Genomic DNA, 27,661 nt, shown 5'->3' with positions numbered 1-27,661 from the left:
TACCAAATGTAAAATAGATAGCTAGTGGGAAGCAGCTGCATAGCATAGGGAGATCAGCTTGGTGTGGGGTTTATTTTCCCTTCAGGAATCCTGCAGTCATTTGAATCTCTGGGGATGATAAGGGGCTGTTCTTCCCTGCTTAGGGCTGCCTCTCTTCCTTTACTGGGATAGCTTAGATTTTTTTTCCTGTAGCTAGATTCCCTGCCAGAGGTGATGGCCCCAAAGTTTGATAACTAGGTCAACTATTAGATCATGAATGATGCTATAGGACTGTACTGGAAATCCCATGCAGAGCCTTTGTACTGCAGGTGTTCTCACTAGTTTATCCTGGACTATAGCCAGGGCTAGCTTTGTGGGCATGCAAAAGCACATTTGCATGGTGCTTCATGCTTAGAAGGTCCCTGTACTTAGTTTAATGCTTTGCTGTTGCCATCTTGAAACCCTCATTAACTTTTGAACAGGGGCTCCTCATTTTCATTTTTTACTGAGTCCTATAAATTTTATAGCTTATTCAGACTACAACAATGGTAATCATTCAGTTATTTTTCTGATTCTTACTAATTCACAATTAGCTATTTGATGCAGTCCTGGAAATAAGTCTAAACCAAGGCCCGACCTGGAAGGGGAAAGCCTTCAACTGAGACCCATTTGAGCAAATCTATTGCACCAGAGCATCAGGGACAGTACTAACCAGACTAGCAGGCTTTACCTCCAGAGTTATGGGATTGGTGGGTGGGAAGGACACAGGGAAAGTCTGGCTGTTATTTCTGTCACTATCATAGAATTTCAGGCTTTTATTCCCCTCCCAGTAAAAGGCCTATTGTCCTACACTTACCCTTTCTTACACTTTCTCCATGTTCACCTGTACGTGCATAGCTTTTAGCAACGCCTGAGTAGGTGCCAGCCCACTAGAGTAACTAATTGTGCTAATAACCTTCTGCCTCAATAGCACAGTCTCCAAATGCCCTACTACACAGCTCATTTTCCAATGAATGCTATGAGAGTAAAACTAACATTCCCATTTATCAGGTGTTTCCCACTTATTTCCTCTTCCCTACCTTCTTTAATATTATCTTCCATATCAATGAAGTGCAGTAAACATGTCCTTATTTATATTGTATATAGTAGTATATAATTGAAGACCTTCAGTGAATACAATAAAATCAATTTATACCGAAAAATACTGAGACCAAATTCATTTTTCTCAAATGTTGTTTATTTGCCTCTTACACTTGCATTTTGACCACTCCAATAGACAGTTTTAACTTCTTGATGAAATTTGAATTTTTATAGAGAACTTTTTTGTCTCAGGTAATATACAACCAGGTATGAATATGAAAAAGGATCTTTATCACCTTTTGTGATAAAACAATGAATAAATAAAATTATTTAATTTAATACTGATTCACAATTTTTCAGACACCTCTTCATGTTTATATGTAGTCAAACTATCCCTTCTAAAACTCTTAAAATTATTTGTATGAGTTCATGATCACACATGATAAATTTAAAAATTGAGAAACATCCTTTACTTTTGTCATTGATGTTTTTTAAAACCCTGTTCTAGGTCTGCTAGAGTTTCTTTTCCTGCTTAAGACACAAATGGTGATACTTATAATCAGACTGACAATTATCACAGCACCAACCACTAACACCACCAAAATAGCAATGCTGAGCCCGGACTTAGGGGGATTTTTATCAGGATTAGGATCTGGATGAATTTCATCAGGTATGTAATCTTGAGGAACAAACAAAGCTGCTTGTGCAATGTTAGATACCTTTGATGTCAAATTGCTTTTATCCACACTTTGAATGGCAATGAATATGTGGGTTGCATTTTCTTCTGAGATATTTCCTGGTTTGAATGTAAAGGTTTCCTTGGAGTTGGCCTCACTTGGTAACAGATCAGTAGTGTTTACGTGCAGAGCATTATCAAAATTATCCCTTAGATCCAGGATACTTCCGCTTATTCTTATGATATACTTTCGAACTAAGAAAAAAAAAGTTACATATAGTTTAGAAACTAGAGCATACCATATTAAATTTCTTTTTATTAATTCTCCTCAAAGATGTCATTTAGTCATGCCAAGCTTATACTCAGATCCAGAGCCTTATTTATTTTTCCATAATAGCTGAATTCTGATTTTTAAACTCTTCCAAATGCTACCTTCTTTATGAAAAGTGATAGCAGGTTAAAATGTGTCACATTTGATGATTCAAAACATGAGATTATAAAATTAATACTTTGCTGAGCTATTAATTATAAATTGTTTTCCTCTCACACAACCTTACACCCTTGCTTTTGCAACTAACAACTTTAACTTAATCAACACTGCATGACACTTCGTCCTTACCTTTTCCAACATCAAAATCATCTCCTGGTGCTGTCCATGTTAGACTGATCTCATCCTCATCTGATGTGGCCTCAAGGTCTGTGATTTGACTTGGTGGGAAGACGTCAGTCAAGGAGGGAAGATTTGGAACATTTGTAACCACAAATGCACCCCCAGATGCTGTTCTGGTGAAACTCTCCAAGTTTGTCCGAGTGTTCTCATCACTTTCAGGTCTTGGTGGATTCCCTTTAATGTTCCCTGCATTAAAAATTCCTGGTATTTAATGGACAAATCTGCACTAATATTTTCAGAACTCAACAAATTGTATTTCCTATCCCACATCTTTCCATTTTTTCCCATATACACAGTTACATTTTACTAATTTTGGTGACAAAGTCATAAGCATGCAATTGGTGGAAGAATTCTTTTATTAGTATACTGACCAGACTATTGTAGGGTAGAACTGGATAAATAAATGGCTTTGACATTAAGACTACACTGAATGGGAATATTGTTATATAATTCAACATATGACTTAAAAAAAAAGGAAATGCTTTATTTCTCAAATTATCTTCAAGATGGGAATAAACCTGGGGAAATTACTACTGGTTCCCTCCCAACCACTTGTGCCAGGTTCCTTACTTCCTCCCTGTTACAAGTGTTAGGGAATAATACTTCGGGTTATATTCCAATTGCCAACAGAAAGCCTCTAAAAGTCACAAGCGACAAAACAAAGGAAAGCTAACAAAAATGCATTTTTAATCCTTATCATCACCTTCCTCTACACATTTTTCCTTTTGACTCAGTAAAAACTTTCCAAATAAATGTTTACTCACATATCTTTTAACAGCATATGTAATCGGAAGGATAAATTCTACCACTAGTTTGTACTTAGGTACATAACCTATTAGCCTGTTTGCTTCATCCTGAACTGAAAATATGGCGTATTTTTGTTGATATAGGTAAGATGCTCCAAACTAATATAATAATGGGTGACATTTATCAAGATGCCAGACACTGTACCAAACGTTACATTAATTTGGAGGCACACTGTAGTATGACTGAGAGCTTCATTCCAGAAATGGGAAAAGCTATACTCTGAAGTTGTAAAATATTTGCAGCCTTAATCATATCAACTCACAATTATTCAAGCCGTCACTGGGTTTCAGTGATGGCTTGAATAATATTATGAGGTACTCACCATCCACTACCCAGCCTGGTATATATGCAGCTCTATTCAGTGGATGCCGTAAGTTTCGCACGACAGCATTTTCTCCTCCATGAGCCCGTACTTTCAAGCTATATCTGCCATTTTCTTTATAAGTTGTAAAATATCTGGAGTAGACTCCATCATTCTTAAAAGAATCAGCACCTTATTATAGAAGTGAAGGAATAAATTACTATTGTAAAGAAAAAGAGAAATTTATGCATTTTCTAAACCAAGCATATGGCCTTTATAAGCATATTGCCTTGATTGGACTCCCTATTCTGTGATTGACCCCTTGGGGAATATTTTCATTTTGCTCTGCCAACTAGTATCATGTTGAATTGATATCCTTGTGTTACTTTGTGTGTGTGTGTGTGTGTGTGTGTGTGTATACACACAAGGATCCCCACTAAAGAAAAATTGTCTTTGCATAAGATTTAATTATCACTCCAGTCACCTACAAATTACCTATTTTGACTTATCTTCAAACACTCCTTTTTATTTTTATTTTATTTTTTATGTCAAGATTTCCTTAGCTAATTTATTAATTTTAAAAGATTTTTTTTACATCTTTATTGGAGTATAATTGCTTTACAATGTTGTGTTAGTTTCCGCTATATAAAAAAGTGAATCTGCTCTATGCATACGTATACCCCATATCCCTTCCCTCTTGTGCCTCCCTCCCACCCTCCCTATCCCACCCCTCTAGGTGGTCACAAAGCACCGAGTTGATCTCCCTGTGCTATGCGACTGCTTCTCACTAGCTATCTATTTTACGTTTGGTAGTGTATATATGTCCATGCTACTCTCTCACTTCATCCCAGCTTACCCTTCCCCCTGCCTGTGCCCTCAAGTCCATTCTCTACATCTGCATCTTTATTCTTCTCCTGCCCCTAGGTTTTTCAGAACCAATTTTTTCCCTTTAGATTCCATATATGTGTGTTAGCATACGGTATTTGTTTTTCTCTTTCTGACTTACTTCACTCTGTATGACAGACTCTAGGTCCATCCACCTCACTACAAATAACTCAATTTCGTTTCTTTTTATGGCTGAGTAATATTCCATTGTATATATGTGCCACATCTTCTTTATCCATTCATCTGTTGATGGACACTTAGGTTGCTTCCATGTCCTGGCTATTGTAAATAGTGCTGCAATGAACATTTTGGTTCATGACTCTTTTTGAATTATGGTTTTCTCAGGGTATATGCCCAGTAGTGGGATTGCTGGGTCATGTGGTAGTTCTATTTTTAGTTTTTTAAGGAACCCCCATACTGTTCTCCATAGTGGCTGTATCAATTTACGTTCCCACCAACAGTGCAAGAGGGTTCTTTTTTCTCCACACTCTCTCCAGCATTTATTGTTTGTAGGATTTTTTTTTTTTTTTTTTTTGCGGTACGCGGGCCTCTCACTGCTGTGGCCTCTCCCGTTGCGGAGCACAGGCTCTGGACGCGCAGGCCCAGCGGCCACGGCCCATGAGCCCAGCCGCCCCATGGCACGTGGGATCCTCCTGGACCGGGGCACGAACCCACGTCCCCCGCATCGGCAGGTGGACTCTCAACCACTGCGCCACCAGGGAAGACCTGTTTGTAGATTTTTTGATGGCCATTCTGACCAGTGTGAGGTGATACCTCATTGTGGTTTTGATTTGCATTTCTCTAACGGTTAGTGATGTTGAGTATCCTTTCATGTGTTTGTTGGCAATCTGTATATCTTCTTTGGAGAAATGTCTATTTAGGTCTTCCACCCATTTTTGGATTGGGTTGTTTGGTTTTTTTGATATTGAGCTGCATGAGCTGCTTGTATATTTTGGAGATTAATCCTTTGTCAGTTGCTTCGTTTGCAAATATTTTCTCCCATTCTGAGGGCTGGCTTTTCATCTTGTTTATGGTTTCCTTTGCTGTGTGAAAGCTTTTAAGTTTCATTAGATCTCATTTGTTTATTTTTGTTTTTATTTCCATTACTCTAGGAGGTGGGTCAAAAAGGATCTTGTTGTAACTTGTGTCATAGAGTGTTCTGCCTATGCTTTCCTCTAAGAGTTTTATAGTGTCTGACCTTACACTTAGGTCTTTAGTCCATTTTGAGTTTATTTTTGTATATGGTGTTAGGAAGTATTCTAATTTCATTCTTTATCATGTAGCTGTCCAGTTTTCCCAGCACCACTTATTGAAGAGGCTGTCCTTTCTCCATTGTATATTCTTGCCTCCTTTGTCAAAGATAAGGTGACCATATGTGTGTGGGTTTATCTCTAGGCTCTCCTTTTTATTTTTAACCCTTACCTCTTACACTATGATCCATTAACTTTCTGGTCTAACAGTGGAAAACCCATCTATTATTAGAATAAACATTTGGGGGAGCTCAGGAATACTGTATCATTAGGATATTTCTTCATATCACCGGTACTAGAGTTATTTGTTAAATTACAAACACATTTCTCAGGGAGGTTATGACTCTAGGAGAGAGGTTCTTAAAATGAGGTCCTTGGATCAACAGCATCTGCATTTCTCTGGATCATATTAGGAGTGCAAATACTCCTAGGGAAGGCTCCAACATTCATATTCTGTTTTAACAATCCCTTCAGGTGATTCCCTTTCATGCTGAAGTTTGAGAACCCCTGCTCTAAGTCATTGTTAATCACCAATACCTTCTTAGGTAAAGGTGTCCCAAATTAGTTAAGTAGTCATTGGGTTTCATCTGAGAAATGAAACAAGGTACACGAGTTTTAATGTAGCATGGAAAGAGTTGGGGAAAAGGAAAGAGTCACCAGACAGTTTAGGAAAATATTGTCATATTAGATGAAGATGCTGAGGTGAACCAAGGAACAACTTTGCCTTCTAGATTTTTCACATGGCCAACTCTAGTTGATGGTAGGATTATAAATTGACTGATTTAATTACACTGAAAAGAAGTTGATAGAAAATTCTGACAATTTAGAAGTTTACTGATGCAGTAACTTCTTTACTAAATGACCTGTCAAAAGAAGTTTCAGTTCCCAGAATAATTCAGAGTCTGGGAAAAAGGTCTTTAAGTACCACTCACCCACATAGACCAAGGAGATAGAGCATGACCAACACTCTATTTTGTTTTCTCCCAGTCAGATCTGGTATCTGATGATGCTCCAGTGATGTTCCCTCCTCTATTATGGCAGATCTGCCTTCCCTTGTGCCTCAGTTCCCGAGAGTATATGTGAACTTTTATCTAGCTGTTGGGAATTACTCTTGCTTGTCACCCTCTCCCTGCCAAGGGCCCAAATTCTACTTAATTTCATACTACTGCTTGAGTTTCACTGTCTCTCACCAGCCTTTCTTGATTATATGCCCCTAAGAAACACTTATTAAGAATTCTTGATTCAGTCCTCAATCTCTCCAATGAGACTTTCCTATCTGTTGGTGAACATTGGTTGTCTAGATGACAAACAATAATGACAGTAAATAAAATTCATTGAGTGTTTACCATGTGTAAGACACTTGCAAATCACTTTGTAGATGTTACCTGGATAGAATTTCATGCTGCTCCAGCTGTTCATCCAAAATCTGCATCAATTCTTCTGCTGCCTATCCCTCTGCCCCACACTGCCGCAGGGACATAACATATCCTGAGTTATGAAAATATAGGCGTGTTCAGAGAAACCTATGAATTACCTGCACCATTATCCAAAAGTTCCAAAGCTTCTGTTTTCCCAGTACTCGATTCAATGAAAGCAGTCACATTGGCTCCAAGAATGGGTATATACCCTTGTAGAATTTCTGCATAAACAATCATTGGGCTGGGGAAGCTGTTTGTGTCTTTATTCATTTTAGCATTCAACGTGATTGGAGACACAGAAGAATTTGCTGCTCGAGAATTTACTGTTATAGTTAGTGTCTCTGGGTTTGCTTTTGCTTGAAGACTGTAAGTCCAAACACCCACCTAAAAATTCAATGGAAATGGAGTAAGTGTCCAAGAGCATGTTATTTTCTGTTTCCATTATCTAACTCTTAAATAAATTGTATAAGTGTGTTGCAGAATGAACAGGGTTTTGAGAGTTTTGAGGGTAAAATGATGAGAGTTGAGACAGTTTGGATAGGACATCCCGACTATTGTAATGCCTGGTGTCCAAAATTTATGAAATCTCAGTAAAAATAAGCTTTGGAAAGTTTGCCTTGACCTTATCCTTTGATCTCAAAGTCCACGGATTCTGTGATCTGGTAGTACTAAGAAATGGCTCTGTAGCTATCTACACAGCAAGCTGCACAGACTCTTACTACATTGCCTCCTCAAAGTTATTCTTAGCCTACCTAATTTTTTCCCTTCTCTTCCTTCCTCCTAATGTGTAAGTTCTTTCTTTTTCCTATCACCAAAATTTCAGGACCATACAGGCAGGCATAGAAAGCACATTCTATTTTATCTTAATTTTGAAATTATACAAGTATTGGCACCCATATTTATGATATTAAACAATGTATTTTCAGCTTAAAATAAATTTGCGAGGAAGTCCAAAAGTTAATTGTTTACCTTTGTAGTTCCTGGAATACTGAGATAGGCCATTTTGGAAGCTGAATCCACTGTGAAATTTCCCACTGATTTTCCAGTGGGATCCAAGAGAGAAATAACGGGAAGCTGTTGGTTCCATGTGATGAGAAAGAATGTGTCCTTTCCCACAGTGCTATCAATTATTACAGTGCCGTTCATCCAGCCATTACTGTTGAGTTTTAATCCCTTACTTTCAAGCTGTTTAAATATATCAAAAAATTAATGACTGGAGAAGAGAGTAATTTTATGCTTTTTTCTTTTTTACATATTTTAAAATTTCTGCCCTGAGAACAAACTTAAATGTGGCATACCACCTTAGGCTTGTGATCTCTCTGAAAGCTGATTGGGATGTGAATGTTGTCAGTCAGAAAGTGTGGAAATATAGGGACTGAGGACAGCACAGGGTATAATAAAAGCATTAGAGCAGGAGAATGGGGCTTACACCTGGAAATATGGCCCTGTTATTATTTTCCCAGTTGCCTTGGCAAACACCCACCCTAGGATTTAGCATTAAAGGGTACACCTACCTCTGAGAAGATTAGCTGTGTGTGTGTGTGTGTGTGTGTGTGTGTGTGTGTGTGTGTGTTGCCCTCAGTTTACCATTTTCTTGATAAGCTAAAATAAAATAATGCTGGTGGCTAGAGTGTTTGAGTAGAGGAGACACAATAAGTGGTGGAGTTCAAGAGAGAAAATCAGAACTAGCAAATAATGAGACAAACAGGGATATTTTTCTGATGTGAAATCTTAAAATAATTTTTCACACACTATAGAGTATTAACATTGGACAGTAATCATGCCCAACAAGAGTGGAAAGAGGGCAAACTGATGTCTATGAAGGATGAAATCCTGAGGAGAGAAGAAGTGAAAGATAGGACCTTTCTCTAAGAGGGGCTTAAAGGAAAGTTTTTCAAGTCTTTGTGGACAACTCTCAGTCAAGGAGAGCCAACTTTATCCACTGACCAAGAAGGTACTTCCTTCAGATGTGTCATTTCAGGAATGATGGGAAAGCTCACTTCTACTCCATCACAGTCCTAAACCACAGATACCTTCACACCAACGCTGATAGAAGGATATGAATTCTACCATTGAAACACGATGGCCATGACAAATATCTTAGTCCGATGTTAAATGGACATGTCTTTGAGTGGACAAAATATTATTGAGTTAAATTTGAATGTAAATAACTTTTTAAGCCTCCCCATCAGGAAAGTCTAGGAAAGTTATAAGGCCTTGCCTACATAGTAGTATTATGGCAAAATAACTAAAGAGAGTGATGCAACCTTTTCTCTGTATTCCAGCTCCACCATCCAAATCCAAGTTTCCATCCACTCAGATAGCATACCTCTACCTTGTCACTATTTTCTCCCAAGATTTACCCATCATGTATGTCAATCCAGATTAACCTTTCAAAAATTTGTTTTCTTTTTGTTATTTCTCTATTTAAGAACCTATAGGCATTTCAAGTGAGGGGAACAAAACTTTACTCCTCCCCCTTTCATACTGTATAAAAAGTCCATCCCCAAAACTTTGAGCACCTCCTGCATGCAAATGTCTCATTTGCAGCTGATTTCCCAATTTCTGCTCTTATATTTTAAAGTTCTTTTGGTATATTCCACTCTGATATATCATCATCCACACAGAACAAGCATAAAATGATATCCTCAAAATTAGTTCTCTCACCTTATCTGTCAATTTTAGACAATTGTGTCATCATTCTCTGTCAACAAGACTGAAACCCTCAGAAATGAGCTTTATTCTCCTTCAGTTTATTCTTTGTACACTGCCAAGCTAGACATCAGACCTGTTTTTAATTTGGGTTCAGGCTGAACTGCAAACCAGATCTCCAAACCAATCTGCAATATTATCCTAACCTTACATCCTATACTTCTGTCCTCCTCATTGTTGGAGAGTAGAGGAAAACAGGTTTAGATGAATATGTCAAGTTTTAAAGTAGGCAATGAGCTGAATTGGAAGATGGTAGATGGATGACTTGGCATAAAGTGACATGATGTAGACTTAGTGGGAATGGATGTGGAGAGAAACAGAATTTTGTAAATTATATTTTGAAGGAAACAGGCTCTGTTAACATTTTTCATGGGGCATGAACAAAGAAGAATCAGTTTACTCCAAGTTTTTAAATGTAAGTAACAGAAAATTGTGGTGTTATTGAAACACAGAAGAGAAACGGAGTTGAGGCAAACAAAGAGAAGAGAGGTGAATAACATAAAAAGACAGTGAAAAGAGTGCTTTAAGAGGTAAGAGAAGCCCTAGACTTGTAGATATGCTCTGATTATTCACTCTCTTTCTCCTGATAAATTTATTTCCAAGATATAATCCTTCCATTTCCAAACCACATTCTAGAGTTCATTTATCTAAATTAAATATATTTAATAGCAGTGAAGGTTGGGTAAATCTTGGAAGCATGAGGTTTTTTAATGCATTCATAGAAAAATGGATGTTATACTATTAGACAAAGTCTATTTTTGGTGGAAAATTTAACAGCATTAGGTTTTGATGTTATGCCTTAATCAAACCTCATGGGAAAAGGAAAAAAATACACCGGCTATTTCAATACTTCAATACTTAAATTGGTCATATCTAAAGGATAATTTCTATTTCAGATTGATTTTTTAATTAAAATTTTATTTGAGAAAGATATAGAACTCAAAACTTATAACAACCAAATTATTTTTCTTGGTTATGGCTAAATGCAGACATAAAAACCCAAGGACTGGGAACTCTGACCTGAAGAGACTGCTGGGAGGCATCGGTGTTTCCTGATGCAAGGGCTGCGAAAGCATCAATGAGGCCATTGTTCTGGGCTTCATCTGAAGCATAAAAATGTTTTCCTCCTAAGGTGTAAATACATTAACTCAGTTGCTTTCCAGAAAATAAATATTTTCACATTTTAGTGATTAATTAGATATCGGGTAAACAAAGCCATAGTTTCAGTTTGTATTGTTAAAATAGACCAAAATCAGATAGGTGTAATGCTTAACTCTGAAATGTTAACTTAAAAATGTCATAACTGGGAGGTAAGCTACCTTTAAACCCCACTTATAGAAATCTTCCTGACTTGAATGCATGAAATAATCAAAGAATATGAAAAATGTTACAATTTCATGTACTAAAGCTCACAGAGTTCACATAACCTTTTAGGAGAATTATTCACTTTAATTATCATTTAAGATACAGTTCTAACAATGTAAGCTTTCAAGTTTTCCAGCCAGAGTGGATCAGAATCAGAAAATTAGAAAAGTTAAAGAGCTTTCATATTGAGATATTCTGACAATAGTTGGCAATGAGGAGATAAAAAAAGGTGAACAATAGAGACAAATCCAAAAAAGGCACTACTTTGGGGGGAATACTTGGGACAGAAATATTTTACAATGGCCTTAAAAGTCCTTTGAAATGATGGGAGTTTGTACAATTAAGCATTAAAGAGCAAGTATATGTTTGGTAACATTAGAGGTCAATTCAATGCAATAATTGATATTCATAATGTTATAAATTGTGTTCTCTACTATGTTTAAGAAGACACTGAAAACATGTAGTCCATTTTCATTACATGTCTCTGTATCTAAGATAATAGCTATTGTATATTTAATCAGAAACCTTGTTATTATATTTATACAGCCTGAGCCATTCCTTAACCTCCAGTCTAGACTCTGCTCTCATGTATTTCCCACTGTCCCTCAATGTGGCTTGCATTGTCATCCCAACATGATTTTTTTCCCTCTCATCACTTTTCCTTCCAGAGAAAGCAAACAACTTGATAAATGTCCAGCTCCAATGTCACCTTGTCTCTCATGCCTTCTTTCCCTGACTCTGTTCAACCCTGGGAGAATCAATGGCTCCCTCTGCTCACATAGTGCTTGACTCCTATGTATGTCTCCTATTATGGAAGAATGTTATCTGATTATGCTATCTGATTACTAGTTTTATTTGTCTCTCCAGCCAGCATGACTGTGAGCACTTTGAGATCAGGTCTGGTTTAACTCTGGTCCCAGGCTCCTAGCACAGCACCTGCATAGTAGGAGCATAAGAGAAGTTGGCGAATTGTCAGCCTCTACCTTTATGCATTGTTATCAAAGGACTAGAATGTATGTCATATTTTACCTGTTACATTGCTCATCTCTATGACTGCTTGATCGGCATTTAGTCCCAGAGCAATAAAATGAATTATGGCCCCACTTTGTTTCACTTCATCAATACAAGTGTTTGAAGAGCTATCCTCCCCATCAGTCAGCAGCACTATTTCAGATCCATCTAGTTGGGGGTAAGCGTTTCTAATTACCTACAAATATAATCAGAGCATTATTACAGGTGTTTCTAGATCAAATGGACATAGAAAATAAAGTGTGCAGAAAAGAGGCGATAGCTTCTTTTTTAAAATCATAGGATCTGCAGTCAACAACTGCTAGGGGAACTTAAACATGACTTTTAATTTTCTGTCCACCTGCTGTAGGGAATGTTTGTTCAGATGAAGTTTGTGTGGGAGCAGGGGTGTGGAAAATCCTACTTGGGTTAAATGACTGTGACATCTCAGTCTGGGGAACTCAGGTGAACTAGACACCAAAAATATAATGGCAGAATGTGGCATTAAATATTTTTCTGTTTTATTTGACCAGCGTGTCCTCTGATAGGCCTTCGGTGTATAAAGTCTGTTGTATATGCAGCTAGATGCATTGAGTTTACCTCAACATTCTTTAAAAAGTTAATGACTCCAAATTAGGGAACCCTCAGTATGCTTATAAAGAAAAGATATGGAAAGTTCTAAGCAGGTCAAGGTTAGAGATCTTGTTATATAATTTTGATTTTACCTCTCATAGTCACAAGCACAAAACTAAGCATATTGGTGGTGTAAGAGAATACATGACTTATTGAGATTGTGTTCTATTTGTGGCTTGGACCAACTGAGAGTTTTGAATCTAGACACCTGTAAGAAAGGATAAAGAGAATTTATCCCAGGATAGCAACTGTATTTCATCTTTGACAGCTTTATTGGTAATGGCTTCTTGACACACCATTTTGAGAAATTGAGTCCAGTCCAAGAGGGAAAAAATGACAGGTTATCAGTGGCTTTCATGAACTTGCAGTGGAGGTGTGTGTAGATTTACAAAGGAGGGTTTAGAATGTAGAAATTCTTAATAATGCAGGGGACAAATTGACCAGTCTCATTTCAAATTTTGCATGTTTTGATGCAAAGAATGACTATTATATATATTTTATAATATATGTGAAATATGGTGTGATGTGCAGGAACCAAACTAAAATATAGGAAATGTGTTGATACATTATAGCATTTATACAGCATCCCCACCACATTCCCCCTACACATTCGAGATCAAATGAAGATTCAGACATTAAGCATAGTTCTCTCTCCTTCACATCTCCCTTTCTTGTATTAGTTTATTCACTGAACACTTGCAATGTGTTATTCACTGTACTGGTTCCTGGGGATTCAGCAGGAACTACATGGTTTTTGCATTCATGGAAAGAATTAAATTTAAAGATATTTACTGAGATTTGGGTGATAGGCTGAGGAAATATAGAGAAGAGTGACAAATACACAACTAATATATTCAGTAAAGAGAAACAATATTATAGTGCTACCATTTACTGAAATTTGCTAAGTGTTAAATGTGTTTTACACATTGTGTAATTTAATCCAACTCAAAACTCCCAACCTGTCCCTAGATTACTACCCTGCTACCACTCTTACTCCCTACATTTTACTTTAGATCGGGCAACCAGAGTCATCTTCCTAAAACATGAATTAATTATCAGGCTCTGATACTTGAAAGCCTTCTGTTTTGTTTAAAATACAAACCTCTTATATTTTTTGAGTGTTTGAAGGATCTAACCATTGTCTACCTGGCAATCATACTTCATACCCCTTCATTTGCCAAATTCCAGTGCCAATAGCTTCTATCATTTCTTAGAATAATTTAGTTTTTTTCACCTCTTTCCCAAGGGACTTTGCCCTTTTCTTCCCGCCTGAACAACTGGCTCCTTCTCATCCTCCAAATTTTAGCTTAAACATCACCCTTCAGAAAGCACCTCAGTGGCCTCTCTACCTAAAGTAGGCTGTGCCCCTCTTTTCCCTGTTACTTAATCACGTTACCTTTGTTTGGTCCCTTCACAACACTATCTCCACAACCTTCAATTATTGTTTTAAAAAAATTAATTGATTGATTTATCTATATATTATCTGTTCCCCCACTGAATTAACATGCAAGATTTGCTTCTTACATAAATAAATATGTGTTGAATTAATTAAAATATGTTATGTTTACTCCCTGCTCCCTACAATGTGTTGAATAAATTAAACATGAACAACCCTATGTGCTAGCTTTCATTACCCTATTGATGAGGTAATTGAATGCTATTGAGGTGAAGAGTCAGGCTTAGGGTCAGAAAGCTGATAAGTGATCATTGGAGTTTGAACCCAGACTTCATGTTAGAAAGCTATGCTAAAATGCTATTCTATTTATAAAAGAGGATATTCAATAGAGTTGGGAGTAGCAGGAAAAGCTACATAAAGGAGCAAGGATTTTGAAGAATTGGTACAATTTTAACATGCAAAGATGGAAAAGAAGCATTTTAGGCAGAGGAATTACATGGGCAAATATATGGAGGCTGTTAGTACATAGTGGGCTTGGAGAACAATGTGTACAGTAAGTTGGTTGGAGCATAGAGCATTGGGAAGGGAGAACTGAGAAAAAACTGGCAAGAGAGGTGAGGGCAGGTTTATCAGAGGCTGAGAAGCTTTTAGATAACATCAGACTGAGAAATTCAGACTTAATTTTATAGACTGTGAGGGGACAGGATATCTAAGCAGGAAAATGACACATGATATTAATTGTGAGTTCAAGATGACCATTTGTATAAAAATAAGATTCATAATAATAATTGTGAATTATATGTTCACTATGTAATATAATAAATATTGTTCTAAGTATGAACATGTATCATTTTGCTCATAATAATCCTATGAGATAGGCATTCTTATTTTCCTATATTTTATAGATAAGGCATTGAGAATCCAAACAGACTGAAAACTTTGCCTAGATCACATGGCTTGTAAGTAGCAGAGCCAGTACTCTGATATCAAAACTCATGTTCTGACCAGTATTCCTTACCCTAAGTATGACTAACAGTTCCTGCTACATCTGGAACTTTGACAGATAAACGTTAGTTTCCCTAACTGAACGTCACAGAAACTAAAATGAAGATTGGCCTGAAGTGGAATCATACCATCTGACTTGCTTCTTTGCCTTAAAATTTGATGACTCTTGCTGCTCAAGAACTCTTATTTATTTAATTAACATTAATTGAGCATTGACTACTGCATGGTAATAAGACAAAGTCTCTGACCTCATTGGGCTTATACTCCAGTGGAATTTTAATAGTCATTTATTTACCCATTACTTTACTCATTGATTTACTGACCCATTAAAATATGGACAAGTGATTTTTTCTATGTGATTAGTTCTCTGCTTCTTAGAATTAGTTATGTTAAAATTAGGGAGCAAGTATGTGAAGCAGCACTTAACATAAAAATGTCCTAATAATAAACAAACTATATTTGAAGTACAATTTTCACCTGAAATCCTAATTTAATTCCACTGCAGATGGAAGTTCCTCCACTAGCAACTGCAGGTAAACTCTCCAAGAGCTTTGTTCTTTCATTGCTGCTTATTATTTGGATTAGATTACTTTCGATGTAGGCACTACTATCAAAGTGCACCATCCCCACCCAGGATCCATTTTCAACAGTCTGCAGCAGGAAATGTTTTGCTGCTTGATTCATTCGATTTAGGCGATTAAAATCCTGAAAAAAAAAAAGGTTAGGAAAAACAACCAAGTAATTTTTGACTGGAAAATAATAGCAGATCACATAAAATGAGTGAATAGAATTTGTTTTTAAAGATTTTATGTCAATAGTAGTTGATGTTATTAAAGAAAACAATTTTTTCAGTTGATAAAATTTAAAAATACAGTTTTATTATGTAATACATATGTATAGTATAGTAAGGAACCCAGGCTTTTAACCAGAGCTGATTCTTGGCTTCTAAGAACCTAAATTAGAGGTGTAGAGTAGGGTGGGTGCTGGGCTGGAACTGGGGGGGGGGGTGGTGATGACATCTTAGAGACTGCTTAATTACTCCTGGAATCCTCTGTTCCAGTTGTCTCAAGATGAAACTACTCCCCAGGTCCCACAGTTTCAAACCAGACTATCATGAACTCCAGCTAGAAACTGAAATCTCTCCATCCACTGGCCACCAGACTACCCAAAAGATGAAACTTATTCTAAATTCTGAGAGACCCCGTTCCCTCCCCACCCATTTCCTCTTCTGCTCCTAACCTCTCCTCACCACATTTCCACTAGAGATTAACTGGAATTGGTTCTTTGGTAACCCATTAGGACTCATATCCTTATTTCCTAGGTGAATACCCAGGATATATACCTTTCCACGCATTTGTCTTTTTTCAGTCCCTCAATACCAATTGACCTGTGGTACTTCTTCCTAACACATGCCCAAATTTCCCTCTGAACTCCCCGGAACCAAATCATGGTGAAGAACTTTTTCTACATCCCCATCTTAGCAGGTTTTCTCTACCACTTTGCTTTACCTTTAAACGTGGCTCTGCCTGCACCCTGTCTAGGGGAGGCTGCTCATCTTCTTCCAATTAAGAACCTCATCTCTCCCCAGCGACACTTCCTAGAACAGTTCTGTGTGCTGGTATCTACCACTCTGACGCTCTTTTGGAAACCCTGTGCTATTGTGGATTATTTCACCCAGCTGTATCATCCTCTGCCCTTTCCACTACCACCCAACCCCCATTTGTTGAATACATTATTCCTGATCTTCAGCATGCTCTGTTCTGCCTCAAATGTGCCATCCTGCTGGGTACCTTATCACATTACATCTGCTCATTTGTAGTCCATTCATTTCAACAATTATTTATTGAGTGCCTACATGTGATAAACCCTATTCTAGACAAAAGGGATACAAAGATGAATAAGACTGCTTCAAGTCCTAGGGGAGCTGGTTCCTAGAGAACATGGTTTCAAGTCCTAGAGGAGTTCACAGTATAGTAGGAGAGAAATGTGTAATTTCAATATAATATATAGTAAAAGAGGTTTGTACAGGTCATTGTGGAAGATCTGCTGAAGGGCCCTTAGTCCAGCCTGGAAGACCAGCCCATGTCCTGGACAAAGTGGGTACCTACATCATATTTTGAAGGATAAGGTAAATATGAGTTAACTCATGATGCAGAAGAGAGAGAATTTTGTCTCTTCAACTATGAACTGTTCAAGGATATGGATCTCTAATCCTAAAGCCTAGTACAATGCCTAGTGCCATTCACTTAATGAGGGTAGAAGGAATGAATGGCTGAATCTGGTCCTATCTTCTTTATGGTGATGCTTTTTGTCTGTGTCTTTGAGCATAAGGGGGTCATTCATATAGGTGATACAAATAAGATAAACCCATGTTAAGAATTCTCCTGGTTGATCTTTCACTCTCTCCTCATGCCTGTCAAGTATTTACAATAGATAGAGGGAGCAAGGTTAGGAAACTTTTACATATTTCAGTCTCTAGTTCTGATCTTCTAACAAAAGCTTTACTAAAGGACCTAAAAGTCCTCCTCCACAAACTCTCCATTTTCTGGAAAAAAACAGAGATTCTTGGATTAGGTCCTTCTAACTCTATTGCCATCCTTCTTTCATTATTATGTTCATTGCCCCTCTTGAGGTCAAGATCACAGGAAGTGATGGTACTTATGCCAACCGTGCAGTTTAGAAGAATCCAGGTGCAGGTAGCAATCAGAGTGTTCTTAAGCGTTCAGTCACTGCCCTGTCCCTACAACCAGGAAAAATGGGTGCATGAACTTACCGCCATGCTTCCAGACTTATCAAGGACTAAGCACACAGTTCTTTCACTGATCTTTAGCAATGAGATGACAGGTGGAGGGGGTGGTGCCACCATAACCTCTGTGTTTCTAAAATCCTCAGAATTGCTGATTACCTCCCATGTGCTTCTGAAATTGCACTTTTTATTTTGTAGGCTTGGAGCTTCATGGTTATGGTTTTTTTCATTACAGAATTCAGTGACCTAAAAGGTTAACAAAATGAAAAGAAATTTTATATATGATGCATTTATATTTTTTATATGATGCATTTAGAAACTCAACTACAAATCTGAAAAGTATTAAAAACCTCTTCTCTAAAAATGTTGTTTATTGAATGAAATATGATTCAAGGAGGAAACATATAATAGTAAGGCAGATTTTCAATAATAATAATAATAATAGGTGACACTAGATGAGTACTTACTATGTGCCAGCCAATGTTCAAAGAACTCTGTAATAATACACCTAATCCCTGAACAGATATTTTATAAACATGGTAACAAGTCCTCTGATTATAAATATACAGTCTGAAGTAATGATTGGTATACTTACAGAATCAATACCTTGCATAAACATTATGGATGTCTTTTCAGTTTGATATTTATCAGGGAAGAACTGACAATCTTTTTGATACAGTTTTGTCTTGGAATCAATTTTGCATCTATTAGTTACACAGCTGTTTCCTTGACACTTATACACTCTGTTTATACCAGTAATGCCTGTGGAACACCTGAAATTGTGTGACAGTTAGTCTCTGAGGCAACCTAATCATTAAAATTTTTATAAAACCTTAAGTGGTCTTCTTATCAAGGTTTTCAATAATGATCTTTATCAAGGTTTTTATTCTTATTTGAATACCACATACATCCTATTTTGACAGCAAAGTTTCAGGGTTCCTACCAGAGCACTTATCTGTTTTTCAAGAAATTTTTGAGGGAAATTTAAGTAGGATCTCCAGTCTATGCAAAGGGTGAGTTCTCTTCTGGAATTAAATCTCCTGCTGTCCTGCTTATACTAGTGGCTGTAGGCTCCCCTTTTCCAAACATCTCTCCTGGTAGCCTTGTGATGGTAAATGAACTGCAGGCATCTGGAAAAGGTATCTTATGAAATCATTTACTCTTGGTACCACTTTAGCCTAAGACTGTTTGTATATTTCTTATTCAAAGAAATTATCTTCAAGAGAATGAAATGTTGCATAGCTACAAGTATTTTGATTATTCAAGGAATATTTTTATCCAAAGTGAAATGTGACTAGAAGGAAAGACTGGGATACTGCCAAGAACAGTAAAGAATAGTAGAGGGATTTTAGACATATGTTTTATTGCATGGAATTTGCCATAAGCGGTAGTGACTGTAACAAATATGCTGGAATGTGAATGTAGCTCATCTTTTCAGTATATTCCAGTTCAAATTAAAGAAGCAAAGACTAGATTTTATTTAGTAATTTAAGGAGTCTTCTAAATATGTCTGTGCCTCTATTGCCCCAAAACTCAGCAAACATAATGGTGTTATCTATGTTAACAACCATGATGAATATTATGCATAGACTTAGACATTTAGGGGAATATGATATAAACAAATGTAATCACACAATAGTCTTTAAAATACTCATCCTAAAACTTGGTGCTATGGTGCTGAGGAAGGACCTTCATTGAAATTTGTACATTTTTGACAAGTTCCCACCCCCAGCAGGGCATCTAAGATTGATTAAGCTGCTGATGCCCAATTTTACATTGATTACCTCACCCATTCTGCTCTCTTGATCTCAGAATCAAGAGGATTGTCTACTATTAACTGTGATGTTAGATTTGTATTTTAACATGAACGTTATAAATCCCAGGAAATTTCTGTTTGGCTCTCTGAAGCTGGTTGATTTCCTACTCAGCCGCATTTACCACTACTTATTTTTTTTCATTCTTTTGTAGGGTAAATAATTTTGACCTCCTAGCACATAGTACAACCCTTTACAGAGAGCACTAACTTTAGCAAAAATGAGTTCTGGCAGCTATGGTAGAGAGGTATAAAAATATGTCAACTTGACTACCAAATGCTCTTGAAGTTATGTGTATGTTAAATGAACAACCAGCTTCAGGCTTCCCTGGTGGCACAATGGTTAACACTCAGTGCTCCTAATGCAGGGGCCCTGGGTTCCAACCCTTGTCAGGTAACTAGATCCCACATGCATGCCACAGCTAAGAGTTTGCATGCCACAAATAAGGAGCCAGCAAGATGCAGCTAAGGAGCCCACCTGCCGCAACTAAGACCCAGCACAACCAAATAAATAAATAAGTTTTTTAAATGAATAAATAAATAAATGGACAACCAGCTTCTTTGAGATACATTTTCTTAAAAACTCAAAAAGCACTGTTTTGTGATATAGCATCTGTTACCTGCATTGGGACAAAAATGAAAGAAAGGCTTTTGAAAGAAATCAGTCTAAGGAAAATGAGAAGTTACTGCCTGCAGTAATTTAAGACAGTTTAAATAGTCATGCCTCGTTGCTTCAATTTTCTTTGACTTAGCACTGTAGAAAGGCTCATCATCATTGTACTCATCAAACACTCCCCAGCGGAGATGGGCCCACTCATGGACAAACAGTCTACCTGTTGGAAAATATTTCAAATACATGATTATATTTCAAGTGACATAATCCATCCCTTACATATTTTAAGAAAAAATTTAAATATCCAGAATGTTTAGGCTTTAAATAACTGCTAACATTTATTTTTTTGTTTATAAAAAAGCATACTGAATTACATTTCATTTTATTAATTATATAGTTTTAGCATATTATTTTTTATTCCACATTTGTTAAGTCAATGAAACATTTATTATGTGTATGCCATGGGCAGAACAGATTGAACTTTGAGTTTTGGTTCTTGGGGGGCAAAAAGTCTTAGATATTACAGTGGTTTTTGGCTCTACAAAACTCACTCCTACCAACAACATAAACATATGTATAACACATCTGTCGTATTAAAATTTCATGAAGGTACAATTAGTTTTAAAATGTCTATATATGCTCCATAGGGGATTGATAATGAAAGAAAAAGATTGAAAAACACTGCTATAGACAAAATATAATTTGGGTGGGTGTCTAAATGAGGTGATTAATTTATAGTACTTAGCACATATAAGCATTAATGAAATGAAAACAATTATTTTTAATTATATATATTCAGCACTATACTGGATTCTAGGAAATATACATATGAGTAAGATATAATCCTTGACTAGGATAAGGTTAGAGAGAGGGGGTCAGAATTAAAATTTTTCTTCCCTAAGAATTTCAGGGTGAATAGAAGAATAAAGAATTTCATCCTTGAAATGCAGGATGAAAAAATAAGTACATTTTTTGTTTTAGCAATGCTAGGAAAAACTTCAGTGGAAATAGGTATGGAGAAGTAGAAGTTGGAAATATAGTCTGGTCCACTACAATGTGTGTTTCTCCAACTCAGATTACCTCATGAGATCTGAAAATTGGAGGACAGTGTCAGTATTATGAAGAAGTCACGTTTCTTCTTTAAGTCCTTGCTACTCAAAATGTGTTCCTTGCACTAGCAGTGTCAGCATCACATGGGAGCTGACAAGAAACGCAGAATCTTGCGTCTACTCTAGACCTATTGACTCAGAATCTGCTTATTAACAAGATCTCTAAATTATTCCTCTGCACATTAAAGTTTAAAAACACTATTTTTAGGTTCCTAGGCAAATGGGGTCAGGTGAGTGAACATGAATTATATACATCCTTCAGTGTGGGAAGAAAAAGCTCTCCTATCAGCTACAGTGATAGGAATTTGGTGAATTTTAAGAAAATTTAAATCTGCCTGCACCTGCTGTTCCTTTTTTTTAGAAGAGTCCACTCTCAGACTGGCTTTCTTTTCAGCTCATGACTGGTTGCCTGGCTCCCATGCCCTCCTCAGTTTGCTGAAAGAAGAGAATTCAGGTGCTCTGACCACACATACAAAAAGGTAACTATATGAGGAGATGATGTGTTAATTAGCTCAACTGTAGTAATCATTTCACTATGTACATGTATAGCAAATCATCATGTTGTACATCTTAATTATATATAATTTTTATTTAAAAAGCAACACCTCTGATTTCGAATTCCATTCCTATCTCAATCATTGTCTCAGTTCCTACTAGCCCTGTTCTCACTTCCAACAGCATTTCTGTGTGAGTGTGTGTGTGTGTGTGTGTGTGTGTCTACTTTTAATATCTGCTGTGGAGGCAGCTTGCAGCGACACTGAACTGCTGTTTGGATGGTCCAAAAGATCTTTCCAGGGACCTATTGTTTTTGTTATCATTTTTATTACAAATTCCATAGATTTTGAGGAGTTTCTTCTTAATCTTATTTCCCCCCAAAGCCTTGTTGCTTTTAAGGCATTGTTTTGCAGAATGTGAGTTTTCCCACAAACACATGTATCACATTATGGCAGAGACACTTGTCTAAGAAGGAAGGGGGGAAACTGTCAGTTATGGGATAAGGGCTGAGGTGAGGGGTATGGGAAAAGAATAAGAACTCCGGTAGGGGCATTGGCTTTAGAAACTGAAGAAAATATTCCTCTTCTAAGACAGGTGGAAGTGGAGGGAAATGAAGGTGGACATGAGTTTGGAAGTAGAGAGGAAGAAGGGAGGGCCCTCTATTTTCTCAACCAAGGCATCCGTTAACTTATGAGGTGGAAAACACTGACTAGTGATCTTAAGAAAAGTGGTAGAAGTTTAGAACAGCTGCTATCAGGAATGAGAAAGGGAGAGGAGAGAAGGCAAGTCCAATCATTGTTGAGTAGATTTGAGGACTTCACTGAGCTTGGAAAACGTGTTTTTTTTTTTAAAGATACCAATTTGGTTTATAATTTTCTTTCACACTCTTGGAAACATATTAACAAGAGTCAAAAAAAAAATGACTGGAAATTCAGTACAGAGAATTGGCAAGTTGAATAAAACATAAGGATAAGAATGGTGAGGGAGTTGTTCTATTTATACTTGTAGCTGACATGACTGACTTTGCTGGATATGTCAGGTAGAAAAGAAGGTATATCTAGAAGGGCACAAAGGGTTAGAGGTGCCAAGTACAACAAGCATGGTCAGACCAAAGTATGGGGGAGAGATAAGTTTGGGATGGGATAGGATGATGGAGCTTTTAGGATTGGGTCCAGGCAATGTTGAGGACCATGACTAGCTGATTGTTTGACAGAGATAAGAGACTTAATGAATGTTCACTGAAGGGGCAGTGGAAGAGGAAGAAGTGGTTCTGGGCTGTATGGATTCAGGAAGGCTTTCATTGATTAGTGACGTATGAGTTGGACCCTCCTTTGACAATAATCTTCATTTTCGTCTGAAAAATACCATGCTTTAGTTCATTTGAAACAATGATCTTAACTCTTAGATTGAACCAGATGAAATTGCCATTTTCATAGGTAAAAATGATCACTTATAGACAAGTTCATCTGGTTCAAAGAATGGATTGAATAATAGTATCAGCAACTAACAGCCTAAGAGCATTTTCTCTTGGCCAGGAACTGTCATCTTGGCCCTTTTCAGCTTGCCATGCATCTCCTTCCATGGAGGTGGCATGTGATTGATTAATATCCAGCAGTGGAGAACTGAAAAATTAAAATCCAAAAAGTGTTCCTAAAGCAAAACATTTACTATGGCCATCCCATATTCAAATTTCTGTAGAGATCATACTGAGTACAATGACAAGGATGATCTAGTTTAATATTCCCAACATTTCTATAAGGTAGGAGCTCCTCTATTCACCATTTTTTAGGAAATAAGCACAGAGAGGCTGAGTCGCTTGTCCAAGGTCACCCATAGCTGTAGGGGAGTCAGGATTTGACCCTAGGGACTCTGGCTCCAAGGCTTGTGCACTGAACATGGATATAAAGCTGCATGTTGGAATCATGGCAAAATATTTGTTTTAACCAAAATTCCTACCTGATGGTCCAAATTCATTTTGTTTTTTTCCAAGTACAAAGTCAGGGGTGAAGTGAATGTATTCTCCTTTTTCTTCACAGACTGTGAACTGCTTGGTATATGGCTCATCTCTACCTGGGAGGGTAGGTGGTGAGACTAAAACATCAACCTGAAAATGTTTTAAAAGGTGTTTAAAACATCAGAATAGGAATGATAACATTTGTGTGAAAAACTCTGAAATGATTAATTTAGGTCAAAATTGACAAGCAGCAGAGAAAATATTTTTAAGAGACACTTTTTGACTCTTACATGTTTGTAACTTTCATGCTTTGGCCTCTTGTACTGAGTGATGTTCTTCCAATTCTCTGGAATTAATATTGATACATTTCTGAAAAAAAATCTTTTTTCTGTGGCTTCAAACAGATAAGTAGATGCTGCAGTCACCATGACCTATTATTATAGGAAAAAAGAGAAGTGAGGATGGCTAAGGGAGAGTAGACTAAATGAACAGGCGTTCATCACAGGCAATTCTCACTTTTAGTCCTTAATACAAAAAGCAACTGACTGGTGAGTAGGGTTTCTGATTCAAAATTTGAAATCTGTCACCTGTCAATCCAAAACTGTGGCTTAATTCTGCACATTTAACAGCTTTCAGTCTTCTATAATCCTACATCAAAAGTCAAATACTTATGCTTGGCATTACAAGGAATTGTTTAATATGATAAAGGAAGCATCTAGACTTGGTTTCAATACTAGCTTAATACTCTGGCTTAAACCTTGGCTGGTTTATATGACTGCTTTGAATCTCAGTCTCCTTGTCTCCTTAATATACTATTACAACCTATCTTTAAGGTTGCCACAAACATGAAATATGTTATAAAGCACACATAGGCAGTCATAAAACTCACTGATATCATTACTATTATAATTCCTAGTAGGGCACAGCCTTACCTGATGCAAGCTGAGGAAAACAGTTTATGGCGATGGCCCATGGAAGAGATTTTCACTATATTCCCACCTCCCAGCAGAGGCAGCTGGGTTGGGAGCACAGCGAGTGGAGTAGTGGAAAAATTCATAGGAGAGGCAGAGCTTTGTGATCATAGGCAGAGCTTCTTGCTCTGCCATCAAGCTGAAAATAATATCACCTTATATTGTTTAGTATCCTGAACCCCAAAATGTTATGATTAATAGGAGAAATAGTTCCTCCAAAGAGCTTATTATCTATTGGAGGAAATAGATGGATAAAATGTTCTTTGGTAATCTATTCTGCATGATCAAATCCACTGAATAACTGAGGAATACTGGGTGCTGGATGACGATGTCAACCTCTTCATGTTTCTGGCAACACCACAGTCTACAGTATTGTTTATGTCAAAGTAGATCCTCCTCTCAATTCTTCCTGACCTAACATAAGACCACAATAAAGTTATTCTTCTTCAGGAATTTCAGGACATTCTTTCCTGTTCTCTGGAATATGGTCTAGTGTGCTCTTAGTGTATTGAAGAGATCATTAAACTGACGAGGCTCAGGGCAGAGATCAGCCAGAAGCCAGAATGCAGAGAGCTGAGACCCAGATGACCGGCTCTTGTTAGGAAAAGGGCTTTAGAGAGCTCCCAAAATAGGCTGGAGGTTACTTCTCAATTGATGATAATTATATTTTTCCAAGTGTTCAGGCCAAAACTCCTGAAGTTTTTTTCATGACTCCTACTTTCCCTCCACCCCTCCTCTACTCCACACACCTATCAGCACATTTCTCTATGACACTCTTAGAATTTGTCCAGAATCACACCACAGTAATGATCTCTACCACAATATCCCTGTTCCAAGTCACCAGCACTTCTCACTTGCAACAGCTCCCGACCCAGTGTCCCTCTGTACCTCTGTGCTGCAACAGAGCTTATACAGGTTGAAGGGACAAAGTAAAGCCCTCTACAGTGTTTCCTCAAACTGCCGACAGAGTGACTCCAGAACAAGCACAAGAGAACATGCCTCTCCTCTTCTACGGATTCTGATTTCACTCAGAGTAAAAGCCCAAATCTTTCCGATGGTCTGGGCCCTGCTACATCTCCACCTTCAGCTCTCCCCCACCCTTCTTCCTGCTCATTCACAGTTGTTTCCTTGGTCACATCAGACATGCTGTCACCTCCAAGCCACTGCACCTGCTGTTCCCTCCCCCAGGTTTTCAGCTGGCTCTTCCAGGCCTCTGCCCAGATGTCACATCAACAGTGAGACCTTCCCTGACTACCCTGCATGAAACAGTAACCCACATTCTCTCCCTACCCCAGTCCCGCCAACACTGCCTATCCCCCTTTGCTGATTTATTTTACTGCATAGCAACTTACTACCGTTGGCCTGCTCTACGCTGACATGTTTTTATTATCTATATCATCTGAAAAGAATATATACTGCAGGAGATCGGGAGCTTTAAAAAATTTCACTGCTCTCTCTCCTGGCATGCCAGAAACAAGCATTCAATAAATAACTGTTTAAAGAACAGACAAGTCCAAGCGATTGTCTTCCCAGTTCAGTTCACCCTGCTGCTGCTTCTCACCAGAAGGATGGGAGATAATTTCCCCTTTTTGGTTTGTAACATTTGATAGCAATGGACTTAAAACAAAGATTCTTTTTCTTTCCCTCCTGCAGTGTGAAAAGAGATTGTGTTTGTCAAAATAAATGGCATGGGGACTATAAACATTCCCTGTACTCCAGACATTTTCTGAGGCTGAATTTAAGCAGTAAAGATGTACTGCAGTGAAGCTGTGTGCTGAGGACCACCCTGCAAACTGTGTTTGAGAGACATTAATGAGTTGCATGTAGGCCTGGAAATATGCTAAATATTCAGAAAACATTATAGTATATCTAAAATAAAAGTAAACCTTCATCCAAAAAAAAGAACAGATAAGTCCAGTTGCTAATTTACAGATTAAGAAACTGAGGATCAGGGAGACCCCATGCCTTGTCTTTGGTCTTATGGTGAGACAGGGTAGAATGCTGTCTAGAACCTTCAATTTCCACTGCCCATTGCAGCATTGTTTTTTACTTCACCATGCTTCTTTTAAACTTCCTAGAGTGCTGAGAAGTTTCCATTGCAATTATTAACTACTATATATTTTTTTCTCATCAATTCAAACAATAGAAATCCCATTTCTTTCTTACCTTTATCTGTTCAATTAGTGTTTCATCTTCTGGCACAGCAGGGTCTATAGCAATGATAATGCCCTCGTAGCCATTGTTATCCAGCTGAACAAGGGAAGTATTGGACCCCTGCAGCAGGTACAGGGCCAAGAGGAAGACAAAACTTCTGAATGACCCCATTGTTCCTCTTGAGTTGTTCCCGGCCCCAGTCTTGTTCAAGAAGCTTTTCTTTCACCTTTAATCTCTCTCTCTCTATATATATATATACTCCTAAACACTGTCGACATTGGCTGATTATGGGACATTAACTGTTTAAAGGTCAGTGTTACATATGTGGGAAAATATTTAGCTTCAGTTTACACAATCGTTTTATTGTATATTATTGTAAAAATGATCTGAATCATACAAGAGTTCAGATCTTTTAATAAAATACATTGCACATATTCCTTTGTGGACATATTTTCCATACTTTCTAATTCTAGCTAATTTCCTCTGTATAGACATATATTTTGTATTTTCTGAAGAGTTCAATGTGAAAATAAATAAAATTTCATAATGATATTAATAGAAACAATACTGCTAATTTTGTTATTCAGTTTTACAGAGTGATTTAATTATTATTTACTAACA

At 37.4% G+C, this 27,661-nt stretch overlaps 1 protein-coding gene across 1 annotated transcript; it reads right to left on the bottom strand.

Moving 5' to 3' along the window:
• Nucleotides 1-1,550: 1,550 nt before the first annotated feature.
• LOC307048370 (calcium-activated chloride channel regulator 4-like) lies at nt 1,551-27,217 on the bottom strand (the record flags this gene model as incomplete). Its single annotated transcript, XM_079697444.1, has 14 exons — nt 27,053-27,217; nt 24,206-24,346; nt 23,918-24,065; nt 20,469-20,577; nt 18,527-18,704; nt 17,959-18,177; nt 15,663-15,890; nt 12,173-12,350; nt 10,799-10,905; nt 8,036-8,251; nt 7,183-7,450; nt 3,535-3,705; nt 2,355-2,591; nt 1,551-1,990 (listed from the first exon to the last, which is right to left on the bottom strand). Exons 1-14 carry the CDS (start codon nt 27,209-27,211, stop codon nt 1,551-1,553), a joined length of 2,799 nt encoding a protein of 932 aa, XP_079553570.1. The 5' UTR covers nt 27,212-27,217.
• Nucleotides 27,218-27,661: the final 444 nt, after the last annotated feature.

This window comes from Hyperoodon ampullatus, assembly GCF_949752795.1.
Source record: "Hyperoodon ampullatus genome assembly, chromosome: 2".
Lineage (NCBI taxonomy): Eukaryota > Metazoa > Chordata > Mammalia > Artiodactyla > Ziphiidae > Hyperoodon > Hyperoodon ampullatus.
Note: the sequence above shows the minus strand (reverse complement) of the source record. Positions and strands in the feature narration are given on the sequence as shown.